This window comes from Lucilia sericata, unplaced genomic scaffold (genome assembly GCF_015586225.1).
Source record: "Lucilia sericata isolate MDLA Ls3-8-SP2 unplaced genomic scaffold, ASM1558622v1 Contig000009F_arrow, whole genome shotgun sequence".
Taxonomy (NCBI): Eukaryota; Metazoa; Arthropoda; class Insecta; order Diptera; family Calliphoridae; genus Lucilia; species Lucilia sericata.
The window spans coordinates 979,086-994,226 of NW_023994049.1; the positions used below are offsets into that span (position 1 = coordinate 979,086).

Below are 15,141 nucleotides of genomic sequence, written 5' to 3' on the forward strand. Positions count from 1 at the left end.
GCTAAAGCTTTCTTACCAATTCGGTCTTAGATTTAATTCTATCATCTGATATCGCCCTAATTGCCTTCTGGCTGTCGGTAAATATATTAAGCGCTGTGGGCGCCATATTTATTTTAATCCACTTTACGCATTCTGTTATTGCTCGGACTTCTGCCTGGAAGTTTGTGTTATGATTTGGTAAACGGTGGTATATTTCTGTTTCTGGATCTTCAATATAAAACCCCAGGCCCACTTTATTTAGAGCCATCCGTATAACAACGGATTCCTACTGGTATTTGCTCTAGTTTTCCGCTTGACCAAGACATTCTATCTGGGATCAGCGTTTCAAAGTTTCCGATATATTATGTGTCTGGTATGCGATCAGGCACGTCCGATGATTGTGTATAACCTTTTAATGTGTCCAGTATACATTGATGACTGTCCTATAACCGCTTTTGGTCAGTTCGCCCAAAGTAAAGAGCCGTTCGGCTGTGAGCGCCGCCTCATATTTTAAATATGTTTCAATGGGTGGAATATCTAGCAACGTTTCCAGACCCTTGGTTGCAGTAGTTTGATATTACACTTTTTGTCCAAAGCAGTCCCCCAGATTATTGAAGCATAAGCTAGAAGTGGTCTATTACACTTTTATAAAGCCAATTTGTGATAGTAGGTCTAAGACCCCATTTCATGCCTATAGTTCTCGTACATATCGCCCAGCACCGATGTGCCTTTTTGATCCTCTGCTCTATGTGGTGTCTCCATTTTAATTTCCGGTCGAGGATTACACCCTAGTACTTAACTTTGTGTGTCACCGGTATCTTCTTGCCCAGGAAGCAAGGTTCAGTATACGCAGACATTTTTGTCTTTCTTGTGAAAAGACGGAATTCCGTTTTTGCCGGGTTAACATTGAGGCCTCTCGGTTGAGCCCAGCTCACGGCCGTATTCAGAGCCTCCTCAGCTCTTCTACACAAGTAATTTGGATTACTCCCCTTTAAAAGTATTACGACGTCGTCTGCATTGCAGACAGGTCTAAGTCCTTTCTCAGTTAGGATCCTTAGGAGGCTATTAATCGTGGTAAGCGAGAGTAAAGGTGATAAAATGCCACCCTGTGGTATACCGCGAAATACCTTTATCCGAATAGTAATATCGTACATCTCGCAGCTTATTCATCTGTTCCTTAACATATAGTTGATCCAGTTACGGAGCACCCGGTCAATATAAAATTGGTCTAGGGATTGGGTAAGAGTATCAGTGTGCACGTTATTGAAAGCGCCTTTGCTACAGTTTGCTATCGAAGGATTCACCTATGTAGTGAACAACTTCGTTGAAAGCGGTTTCCACCGATCGTCCCTTTACATAAGCATGCTGCTTAAATTTTAGGTCTTTGTCGTGTATATTGCTTTTAACCATACTATCGAATATCCGTTCGAAGGTTTTAAGTAGGAAGGACGTAAGACTTATCGGTCGATTGTGATTAGATATGCGAATATTAAAGATGAAACGACAATATGCTCTGTGAACAATTATTTGTAATTATAATTGAAGTTTTCCAATTACAATTACTTGAAATTGAAGAATTTACAATTACATAAAATTGTCAATTTTTCCCTTATAATTACATGTAATTTGTAATTATTAATACAATTCAACTAATTGTAATTCAATTGCACTACAAACAATTTTAATTGGAAAAACGTCAATTACAATCACAAGTAATTTTAATTGGTTATTGCTCAATTACAAATTAAATTAATTGTAATTGACCATGTAATGAATTACTTTGTGTAATCATTACCCTTCAAGCCTGGTTAAGGTCGACAATGACTTGTGCGCCATTTATAACGATTGCTGCATATTTATGAGTGTTTAAAAAGTATTCGGGAGGATATTAGTATTTGGGGCTAGTCGAAATCGAGGACTGATAATACCAATTTTCGATAACAATTAATGAATCATATGAACTTAATATGTATATGTATATTTCGACTGTGTCCGGTCAAAACTTTGCAAAACCTCACTTTTTATGGAACACAGTAACCGGTCACTACCGCTAACTAAAGCGACCTTCACAACAAGCGTCAGAACTACTACAACTGCTAAAACTGTTTTAATCGTTCTCGTTTTACTAGAGTACATATTTCCAGGTGTTAAGAAACAGGTAGAATGGAATTTTTAAATGGAGTTATAAACATAAACTATACATATGTATATAATCTCCGTAGTTAGAAATACCGAATTAAATATTTGATCTTATTTACCTGGATTTACCACTATTTTTAAAGAAATATTTCCTATTATTTTGAGATAAATATGTTTGTAAATAATTATATGTATAAATAGAGAATGTCATCTGTCAATAGATTTCATTATTACTTTAACAGCCAGTGTGAAAACCAAAAAAAAAAAAATAAGAAAGTTCATTGTTATGAAAATTATTCAATTTGTTATTATCCTCATCTTTGCTTTCTTTATAATGGTCACCGCACTGAATATCGATACGAATTATGGGGATAAACTTTTTAAGCTAATACACATACAACATTCAATCAAGGTGAAACGAAGATACACTATGTAAAAACCCGACAAGTGGAAGTCAGATACAGAAAAGATGTCAAACATCCCAAGAAATAAATGAAAACTTTCTGATTTTTTTAGCTGCTTTACACTTAAATTAATGATCTTTTTAATTTTTTATTGAATATTTAAATTGTACATATGTATGAATGTATATAATTATTGTATGTTTAATAATTTACAATCGACATCATGATTACAGATTTATGAATTTTGTACAAATATTTTATTTTTTTGTAATTATTACATTATTTAGAATAATATTGGCAGGGATATGTTTAGGGACAATCAGCGTTATATGTGTAAAATCGTAATATATTCAAATATAACGTTCATTGTGCTAAAACAAGACCTAATTTGTTTAAAAAATAAATACATACATTAATGGAAATATTGTGTACATTTAATAATAAATATAAATATTTTAAGGTGTACCACACCATATGCATACCATTGATTTTAAATATTTTTAATTAATTTTTTTCTAAATCTTTAATAACAATATTAACAAATAATATATAATAATTACATTGGAATTATTTTTATTCATTTAAAAAATATATTAATGCGACTAGATATTATTTTATATAAGAACATAATAAAACTGAATAAATCCTAAACAAATATTTATGTAAAGAATTCTTGTAAAATTCCGAAAAAAGACAAAAATATATAGTCCTTTCCTTTAAAATAATAAAAAAAATTAAAGACAAAATAAAAATGTATGAAATATTTAAACCGAAACAAAAATTAAATGGCTTTTTTAATTTATCTTTAATACTTTGAGAGAGAAACAAATTTAAAATTAAAACAGTAATTTTTTAAAACTACATTTTAGCATTGACTTGAAGTTAAATTAGCATTTAGTAAGTTTCGAAATTTTAATTTACTAATTTATTTTATATGAGGGGAAAATATTAATTTTATGTTCTCTAAATCAAACCGTAGCATGTTTAAATAAATTTAATTCAAAATTTACTTCTTAAAGCACGAAATGGGATTGAAGTAGCACTGTCGATATCTGACTTGACGCTTTGATTCGGGCACACGATACAATTCATTCATGCCAGCGACGGATGGAGAACGCAAATAGGCTCTGGAATGCATAAAATTATAAGTTAAATTTCAGTTTAATTTCAAAATTAACATTAAGAAATGATTTGGCGTAACTCACGTGGGTCTGTTGTAACGAGCAATGAGCATTTGTAAACGTTCCAATGGTATACTGGGATAGATATTTTGTGGCTGTTGCAGGGGCAAGTCGTAGTAGGAATTTTGCATTTCGTCTACGTCAGTTTCCACTGTATCCAATGCCTAGTATTATAATTATAGTATTTATATTAGATTTTAACATATTACTTTTTTATAATTCATTATAATTTACCTGATTGGAGTCCAGTGCATTTTGTGGTCGAGCCTCAATATGAACGATTGTTATGATCATGAAGATTGTAAATAAAATAACTGATTTACAAATGCTAATCATGGTTACTGTTGATAGTATTTAGTCTGAAAAAAGTAAAAAGAAGATATTTAATAAATAAATCGCAGTCTTATTTTAATTTATAGAGGAATATATTCATTTACAAATGACTAGAGGTGCTCGGCTCTCATTGAAGGCCCTTGATTGGACATATGGACCCTACACGTAAAGTTATAACCCACCAATTTTAAAATAAACTGTTCGGAGGTTCAAGTGTAAGTGCCTATAATTTTATACTACGGCGCCATCTAACGATAATTTCAAAACAGGACAACTTGAGTGTACCCAGCTAGTATTTTTTGAAATTTTTGATAACATTTGAGACATTTATGGCTCTTTCCTAGCAAAAAAAGGACTTCCAAAGAAGCGAAAAAGAAGTAGAATTTACTCCATTGAAGTACTTAAAAAGACCTTAAGAAGTGATGATTTTAACACAGGCTTGTCATAGGAGGGGTGTCCTTTTTATTTGATTTCAAATTCACTACTTCTGAAGTCATTCTAAAGAAGTAATATTAATGCTCTTTTTTTGGAAGTTATTCGAAATTAAAATTGTAGTATTACAGAATACAACTAATTTTACTTAGGGTAATAGACACACTTAATACAAAAGCCCAAATATAACATTTTTAATCTCATAAAAGTGTAAGAACAAAAAATATATCTTCAACATTGATAAAATTATTTTCGCTTCTTCGGAAGTCTTTAAACATCACTTCCTCAGAAGGTAAAAAAAATTAGTAAGTGCTACTTTTGAAGTGGTGATAAATGTTATTCTTTTGGAAGTACTTCGTTTTATTTTTGCTGGGTCTATAAATATTCTCTGTTATGTAATGTGATGTTTCCAAAAATATTTTGGGTTCAGTGTTGTCCGTTCGTGAGCTGTGCAGTTTTCAAGAAAATATCCTATGAGGGACACGATTTTTCATGTTCAATTCAATATTTTACCCAGCTTCAAAAAATCTTTGTTCTGTTTTATGATGATTCCCAAAATATTTCGAGTTTATCGGTGGCCGTTTGAGAGCTGGACCGGTTACAAAAAAGTCCCTTTTTAGTTATTTTTTTAAATTTTACTAGTGGTGTGCAAAATTTGCAAAATTGTGCATTAATTTTATTTATATTAATGAAAAACCTAAAAATTTTAATTTTTTTTGGAATATGACAATTATGAGCAGACTGTTATTTATGATTTGTTTCAACACAAAACTAATATTAAAAAAAATAATTCAAAAATACCTTTTTTAAATTTGGTCCAGCTCACGAACGGTCATCGCTAGACTTAAAATATTTTGGGAGTCATAATAAAACAAAGCAAGGTAAATTTTGAGAGGGGTAACAAAAACACGTTTTTGCTTTCCATACAGAGCGAGTCGGTTCAACGTACATATGTTCACTAGGGTGTCCCGTGGACAATTTTTTTGAAACGATACGTTTTTATATACAAAATACGAGAAAAATCTCAGTACAATCGATGCACATTAATACGAATCGATTGAGTGGTAAAAAGCCAGTCAAAGAACTTATTTTTTACTCTCTGCCGAAGTACATATAATATATGAGTCCCTCATCTGATCAATTCTGTTTTTTGATTCATTATTGTGTTGCATTACAGGTCGTTTTAGAGTAATTTTCGAATCATATTTTAATAATTTTTGAGTCTTTTGAGAGTCCTTTTTTATGCCTGTTACAGACAAAAACAATAATACAGAAAATAATTTTTTGATTTTCCGACTGCGCGAAGTATAATTAAAAAATTTATAAACAATCGTATTTCGAGCACCCGGAAGATCTATTTCGAATGTTATTGGAATAAATCCCATTTTAATCATTAATTGGAATAATTTTTTTTAAGATTTCTACTTAGCTCACTAAACTAAGTCTAGTGATTAGTCACCCAACTATCTTCCGTAGAAAATTGTTAAACATAGAAAATTATTATAATTATAATTAAAGCATACAAAATTGCTTGCCAACTCTTCTAAAAAGAGTCTTTTATGAGCCCTATTTCTAATGAGTTTTGACTCATTTTTGAGTCGTTTTTAAGTGTGATTGTTGTTTTTCTGTTTCTGAAACAAAAACAATTATATAAGAAACAATTTTAGATTTTGCAACTGTTTGAAACATGATCACAATAGGTTTAAGGATTAAGATGATCGTTTTATGATTCATATTAATTTTGTTATTGGTTAGTGGCACTCTAACTATATAAGTAAGTAGTATGTTGTATATTTTAAAAATATTCGAAGTAATTGTTCAATCCATTCGTGTTGATTACAAACTGCATTAAATATTTACACCTTTTCTTGAACATGCATCTCTTTGTACATATCAAAGTACATACATACATACTTACATATGTATATGAACTAAGTGCCGAGTATTTAAAAACTTTTAAATTCCCTAAATCGTTTATTAAACACAAACACCCATAGCATCCAACAAGTTGTTACTTTTTGGTTTTCCTTCTAATCCTGTCGTTTTAAATCCTTTTTTACGTTTTATTATCATAAAACTTATTTCAAAAGGTAATTTGTGTTTAGGTATACAAGTGTGAAAATAAGTATGTATGTATGTGTGTGTTAATTCTATCTGCATTTGCATATTATGACTTGGTCGTTGGCATTATGCATCATAAAATGTATATAAATACAAGAAGCTGTATAATGCTTTGCACCTTATAAGTATATACAAGAATTTACAAATCTTGTCGATTATTGGTTTTTAATCTCAAAATCCCAAAATGTCGAAATTAGTAGATACTTTACTACAATTATTGCAAAGATGTATGTAATACTGTAATACTACACGAAAACTTCATGAACTCATTACATAGGTATGTACATAAGCTTCAGGCTATTACAATATTAAACACACAATTACATAAATACCCGTCATTACTAAAATGTTTAAATTATGGGTTTCCAATTTTCATGAACTAGAGACGATTTTTTTGCTCTCCTGAAAATTTGTGATATTTAGGAGAAACTTTCTTATAAAGCCCAGAATTCATCACATATCTTCTATAGTTTTAGGGCTTGTTGGGAACGACTTCCCAACATTTCCTCTCATACGTCACTACATATGCAGCCTGTTGAGTTAAATGCGAAAGAAATCTTGTATTTATGTTGAGAACAACAAAAACTACTCACTTTCATTTATTGAAAGAAATTTTCTTTCATATTTAGAGGATGTTTTACACAACAATATTCCAACAGACCCTATTTTTACTTCGTATAACTTTAGTAGAAAAAGTCTTAAAATTGAAGTCCTTATTTTTTTCTTCTTTTTAAAACTTTTTTTAAATAACAAACTATTAACTCACGTTATTATTATAAACAAAAAAAGTTTAAAAATTTAATATAAATTTCTATTAAATTTAAACAACAAGGCTATAATATGATTTAGTTACTTCTATAATAACAAAAAGTAGGTAATGATATAATTTTGCCTAAAAAATGTCCATCAAACAGAATGAAATTTAAGATACTTTAAGCAAATAAACATGATACTTATCGCCAAACACAACAGCTAATAAACCTCTAACAACCAAAATGTATACAAATTTTAAAATTTGTTGACGCGAAACATTAAATTTAGATTTTTATATTCTACTGAGTTTCCATCCCTCTCATTCCTGTCTTATCAAAGCTCATGGTTGACAAAAGGAACCCAAGTGAAAGAAAACTTGTCTGTCGGCTGCCTGTGTCTATATAATGTTGTATGCAATTAATCATAATCATTTCAACAAGTGTATTTCAATAAGACTAAATGTAATAAAAATCTAAACATTACTTTAAGTTCACACACATGGCGATAGGTAGCACATTAAATGCTTATTTTCTTTTAATATTTCGAATACGTCAACGTGTAATATCAGTTAATTTAAAAGTTTTATTTCCAGTTTGTATGACACACTTCTTCAGTCAATACATGAATTGTAATTTTATCGTAAGTATGAACTGTAAAAACAAAGCAAAAAGTACGCCTGAAGCATTGTTTTAAAATAAAAATTGACCTTTCGAAAGCAGAAAAGCACCAACATCAGAGTTATTGCAAACTCTGGCACTTGGTAATCAAAGGGAATACAGAATGAATTCATGTTTTATAAGTGCAAACAAATTTATATAAATTAACAAATAAATAATATTTTACTTCAAAATATACAACTAAATAAAATTAACAATATCTTATATCAAACATATACCAAAAATACATTAAGGGTATTTGCACGAGTAAATACTTCCTTCTGGCAAATAACAAATTAGAAAAACAATCAAATTTAACATGATTTGATTATTTATTCACAATTTACATATCTGAACACTTGTGGCAGAGATAAAAGAAAATTTTGTTGCAACATGTTTACATACAAAATTTATACATGTTTATAAAAAATGCACAAATAAAAACCTGGTACATTCAGAAATACATACATACATACATATCGCCCAGGCACATCGGTGCTGGAAAACTATAGGCATGAATTGGGGTCTTATTCTTATAATGACAAATTAGCTTTATAAAAGTGTAATTAGACCAATTCTAGCATCATATGCTTCAATAATCTGGTGTAATATCAAACTAGTACAGGGAGTTCAATTGGTGTCATGTGTGCTACTTCAACCAAAGCTCTGGACACGTTGCTAGATACTCCACCCATTGAAACATATTTAAGATATGAGGCGGCGCTTACAGCCGAACGGATGTCATCAATGTATACTGGGCACATTATACACAATCATCACAATATTTCGGAAACTTTGAAACGGTGATCCCAGATAGAATGACTTGTCTTGGAACACTAGAGCAAATACCAGTAGGAATCTGTTGTTAAACGGATGGCTGTAAATTGGGGGAAATAGTGGGACTGGGGTTTTATATTGAAGATCCAGAAACAGAAATATACCACCGTTTACCTAATCACAACACAAGCTTCCAGGCAGAATTCCGAGCAATAACGGAATGTGTAAATTAGATTAGAATAAATATAGGGCCCACAGCTCTTAATATATTTACCGACAGCCAGAAGGCAATTAGGGCGATATCAAGTGATAGAATTAAATCTAAGACCGTATTGGATTGTAAGAAAGCTTTATCTGAATACTCTCCCAGAGGTAAGGTTTACATCATATGGCTACCAGGCCACTCGGGAGTAGTCCGCAACGAAAGGGCGAATGTAATAGCATTAAAGGGAAGGGAGCTCGAGGTAGTTAAAAAACCATTCGACACAATAAAAGCTGAATTAAAAACATGGGTGAGAGAATCCTCTTGGAATAATGAAACGGCGGGTAGAACCACAAAGATCCTATGTTGTGACCGTGATGAGAGCTAGACGAGAAATCTCCTCAAAATGAGCAAGTCTGAAGTTAGTATGACAGTACGTATTCTGAGTACACACACAGGACTACGAGCATGTGGAGAGGACAGTGAAACTCTGAAGCACTTTCTTTGCCACTGTCAGACTTTAGTCGAAGTTAGATCCAAGTATCTTAGAAGTGATGTTATTCCTGAAATAACATTCCTGCCTAACACTGATGGGAAGATTCTTAGGAATTACATCCAGGAAACTGAGTTTCTGAATATTGAAAAAGAATACATTCAGCGAACAATTTTTTCATAAAAAGGACAACAGGTCCGATAGTGGATTAGGTGTACTTCTTCGGATTTGATGTAGTATATGTACATCCTACTATCAACCTAACTTAAATCAAAATTATGTTCAGTTCCTCCGATTCGTTGAGAAGTTATAAGACATAATGTAAATATGTATATAGCAAACGCATGTAGAAATAAATAGAGCGTCATGAAATAACTCCCAAAACAAAAATTAAATAACTCCCAAAAAATTTGTTCAGAAATTAAAAAGAACAAAATTTGGGGATTTAATTCACATTTAAAGTCGAAAGTTATTTCATTTGAAATTCAAAATGCCGTCAAAATCGTTGAGGGCCTAATCGAATGAATCGCTCTGAGAAGGATAAATCCTCCGTAAAGCTAGTAAAAGCTAGTAGTTTACGTCCAAAGACTTTTATATGTGTAAGTCAAAGGAGATGGGAGTTATTCTCCACCAATCTAAAGCACTCGGTTGTCCAGTTCCTTCAGATGGGTGTTCGTGGAGAGGAACTTGCCTTAGTCCAGAAAGCCTGGATTCGTAAAGAAAATGATTAATGATAAGCTATTATACTCCAGTATAGTAGTCAAGCGCAACATTAATCTTAATTCGTTTTGATTATTGTTGACACTATACTATTATATAGTAGCTTTAACTGAAGGAAGGAGGGACGTGATAGATATTACACTAGTTAACTCTATGTATAATGATAGGATGAGGGAGCTGACGATTTAAACATACTTTGATTTTGAAATCGAAAGACTTCCTTTAGAAATAGGACAAAAAATGATGTCACGAATTTTCTGTGTCATTACGCCAGATTGTAGATTTAGTACGTCAGACACAACATGACTTAACGGACTCCGGTTGGCTAGTGTTCTAGTCTGGTAGACCGGAAGTAGTGCATCCGATTCCCACCTGAGGCACTGGTTAAGCTTTTTCTATACAGGTATCAAAATGGGACCCAAGTTTGTCTCCAGTGAAGTAAACCCAAATTTTGCAAGGGTTACATTAAAATCCAAATTAACGTCTGGAAATAGTTGGTATGGCATCTCCCATATTAAATAAATACAAATCGTATATCTGGAAAATAATGGAGCCAGGATCTTCAAAAATCGTAAAATGTGATAGGGACAAATGAGTAAAAAGAAGTTGTTCTGGATAGTTTCCAAAAATTACATAGCGAACTCCTTTGCTAACAGACGGATAAACTCTTTTCCCCAAAAACTGCAGACAGTGTTGATAAAATGTCGACCAAATGTAAAAGTATTTTACATGCAAATTAAAAAATGCGAACATAAAATATTGTAGTATTTCCTTCACACACATGTATAAAGGATTTCGAAACAGCCACAGCTGTTTCCAATGAATCTGTTTTCGTATGTGAGTTTGTATGTAAAAAGTGCATAAAGATTGTGTGCGTTTCTATTCCCTTTTTAATCTCATTGTTGTTCACTATCAAATTTCTAATTAACTCTTAAACATTATTTATTGGCGTAATAAAAATGTACTGATTAACGAGAAGACTTATCGTAAATGTACTTGTAGATATACACAAACTTGCATATAAACATTCGATATTTAATTTTTTTTAACTTTCCATTTAGTATTATAAAACATTAATCTATTTCTAACTATACATTCAAACACATTTACATTGAATTTATGTATATATGCACTGGGATTATTATCATCTATATTAGAGTTACGAGCAATTCATTCATTCATTCGACCATAAAACAAAATCATGTCAACAGCAACACTTTGTTAACAAAGTGCTAATAGTTCAATTGGAAATTGTTTTAGTAAAAATTCCAAGTATGTATGTACGTAAAATAACAAATGTCTTAAGAAAAAGTTTTTTTTTAAATCAAAGTTTTAAAATGCAATTTATTATTTTATTCAATTATTAAGAATTTCATAAATAATACATCAACATAATATTTAACTTTTTCCCTTTCAATGTGTTGTAATTGTTGTACCCGTCGCATGTGTTTACAAATCAATGACTGAAATTTATCCTTTTTACACAGACACATATTCATACATACATACAAACACGGTACGCACGCACACTTGTTGCATGTTTTTAACTGGGGGTCTCCTCTGTGTTTGTGTTGTTGTAACAACTTGGGCAACATTTTCTTGGAACAGTTGGATGGCAAATATTTGCGAATCCCAATTGTGAATATTGAATAAACAATTGTCGCAAAGTTTGCAAACATTAAAGTCAAATGAATTTGAAATAAATACAAAAAATATTATTATAGATCTTAGATTGTGTTCAATTGATTCTTAAATAGTTGTAAAGTTATTTATTTAACTATTGTATAGCAATTTAATTATATTTATTAGGGATTTCTTGAATTTGGAGATATGACATTTTGAAAAAATTGCTGCTCTGAAAATTTTATTTCAGTGGTGGTTCTAATTCAAAATCTAGATGAGTCTTTATAATAAAGTAAAATATACATATTTCTATCAACAGCTAACATCTGATTTCATACGATGATCTAAAGTTTGTCAGACGTAATTCAGGTCGGTCAGGCTTTTGTTTGTTGCTACGCTTTCGACAGTTTTACGTCTCGAAATCGGCAGTGTCATTTACCCTTCTATAAAAGTTGGTGTAGTTATGAGCTAAATTGTCCAAATCGGAAGGAACGATTGTATGGGGGCTAGGTGATACAATGAACCGACTTCAACCACTTCCAATTTGGTTCGTCCGAAAAACACGTATAAAATTCCACAATTTGGAAAAATAACTAAAATTTTTTAAAGTATTTTTGGTCCACAAAATGATTTTTGATTTTGCTTTTATCGAAATAGATGGTAAAATTATCGTAATTTTTAGCTTATACAGAAAAGTATTTAAAAATTAGTTTGGCATTTGATTTCCATTTCCATACACTGAAAGTCGTTTTGCGGACGAGAAATACTCTAACAAAAATGTTTATTATCTTTTCCGCAATAAGGTCAAAATTATAGAATTTAGCATTTATAGGAACGGGGATAAAAGTTTTAATTTTTATGAAATTTTCATTAAATGTGGTTAGTTGATAGTGATCAAGTATTAGTCGGAGATAGAGCAATAGAGAACCTAGATTGTTTTACTACAACAGGAATATTGTAGAATATTATTTGAAGTTGTATTTTAGTAGATGGAATTGATTATTTGTAAAAAGTAAAAATATCGTATTTCCCAGCAAAAATTGTATTAGTTCCACAACTAGTTCTAGAACGCATGATTATAGTCTGAATTCGTTCTATATTGGCGTTGAGACCAATGATTTTTGTTCGAAATTGTCACCTTCGGAACTGGTTCTGAGAAAGCGTTATGGAGTCGACACTAGTTCTTTGGAACGGTTCCGGAACTAGTTCTGTAATCAATGATTTTTGTTCGAAATTGTCAACCTCGGAACTAGTTCTAGGGAAGCTTTACGGAACGTATACTCTTTATTTAAAAATAGTTAATTTTTTCAACGTTTTTTGTTCGAAATTATTAATTTTAAGTCTAATTTTGAGAAAATGTTGAGTAATTATTATTATTGTACCAAAATTTATTTAGAAAACTTACTTCAATTATCTTACATAAAATTCATCCGTTAAACTATTATAAGAAACCAGCAGCTAACTTCCCAGTCTCCCGGTACAATACAAGTAGGATCTCTTTGATTCGTTATAGTTCAATTTTATACAGAAATAAAGATATGAATGCGTTTTCTATTTCAATAAAAATAAGTTTATGAATTTTTAATTTTTTGACATTTTTTTCAACTGATTCCAAGAAGTTGTTTCGGAACTAGTATGTGTTCCATTGAACTAGTGTACTATCAATGTATGACCAATGTCAAAGAACTAGTTCCTTAAAAACTCTTTAGAAGTATTTTAGAACCACAACAATGTTCCGAGGAACGGGTTCCTGTAGTAGTTGCGACATCACTAGTTCCAAGGTTGTTGTTTAAGAATTTGAAGTGGTTCTCATTCTGCATTCATTGTAGAACTAGTTGTTTTTCGAACAAGTTCTACAGTTTTTCCTGGGTTTATGGATTTATTAAAGTATGTATTTTAATGGAACTTTAGAGAAATGCTTCTGTAGGATTGTTTAGATTTTTGTTTATTTTAATAAAAGAATATTGAAAATAAAATATTTAAATATTGATTTATAGTAAATATTTTCTTAATTTTGTCTAAAATCAAAGGATTTTTTGTAATATTTTATTTGGACATTTGAAATTATAATGATTATCATAAACTTTTGAAAAGCTTGAACTGATTCCGAATTTATAATGAGTTTTTCTTCTTCTCTAAACTTTTCGTTTCGATTTTTAATCGAAAATTTATTTTTATTTAGCACATCCGTTGAAAATATTAAGATTTATTAACTTTTTATAAAGCTTAAACTCAAAAGTATGTATATATTTATATTTAAAATTCGAAAATCCAACAAATAAATTTTAGATTTTTGAGTATGAGCTGATTTATCACTTTTAGTAGTTTTAAAAAATAAAATAGTAAATGAAACTTTAATAAAATTTGCAAAAATTAAAATTTTTAAATATTGCACGGAATATTTTTCTTAGAATTTTAAAAATATATTTTAATAATACACATTTTTTATTTATATATTAACTTACCGTTAAGTTGAAATAAATATTAGAGATACAAGAAGCACTGATTTTTTTTAATAAATTTAAAATAATTTAATTTTTTAAATTGTTTGTTAATGTTTTTATTTCGATATTGTAACACCGCAGGATCGATGTCAACGCTTGGAAACTGAATGGTTAACTTGACATCAAATGTGAATAGTGAATGCTTTTTATACAAACTTGAGCCACCAGAAAGTAAAAGAACAACCAATATTTACTAACACAAAGCAAAAAAATATATTTATGCTTTTTAGTTAAGGAAATAGTGACAAAAAAAAAGAACAGCAAAATCAAAAAAGAAAAAACACAATGTTACCAAAACAGTGTAATACAAGAATCTCACCACTTAACATCAGAGATGGGATGTCTACAATAAAATCTAGAAAATCAACCATTAGGTACTATGTTTGATTGCAATTTATAAAATGTGTGTGATTTTAATATGGACTCATAAATGTTTTCAAACATTCGGCTATTCGATACCCAGCAGTTCGACAAAGAGTCAATGCATCCGAAAAAGACAGTGATTTCCACTAACGTCTAACCACTTGGTAGGCTCTAATTTGTGTTTCGTCACGGATGTACTCTTTGTAAACGAGGGTGAAGATAATCGTCAATTTAGTGTCCCCTTTGTAAGTGAGAGAGTTGACACTTAAAAAACAAACTAAATAGGTAGTTCGGGACTATCCGACCAAACTGATGGGTAGTCGATAAAAATAATTGAATTGAAAACATATTAAGAAAATTTTATAAAGTTCTTCAAATAGTTGTAAGTCCAACTATTTGAGGAACTTTATAAAATTCTTTTCAGGTTTTCGTACTTGCGTAAAATTAGAAAAGGGTTTGAT

The 15,141-nt window shown here is 30.7% G+C and overlaps 1 protein-coding gene across 1 annotated transcript; it reads right to left on the reverse strand.

The window, feature by feature from the left end:
* Nucleotides 1–3,295: 3,295 nt before the first annotated feature.
* LOC119602988 (allatostatin) lies at nucleotides 3,296–14,438 on the reverse strand. The gene is made up of 4 exons (XM_037954838.1): nucleotides 14,279–14,438; nucleotides 3,938–4,062; nucleotides 3,728–3,867; nucleotides 3,296–3,649 (listed from the first exon to the last, which is right to left on the reverse strand). Exons 2-4 carry the CDS (start codon nucleotides 4,037–4,039, stop codon nucleotides 3,529–3,531), a joined length of 363 nt encoding a protein of 120 aa, XP_037810766.1. The 5' UTR covers nucleotides 4,040–4,062; nucleotides 14,279–14,438; the 3' UTR covers nucleotides 3,296–3,528.
* Nucleotides 14,439–15,141: the final 703 nt, after the last annotated feature.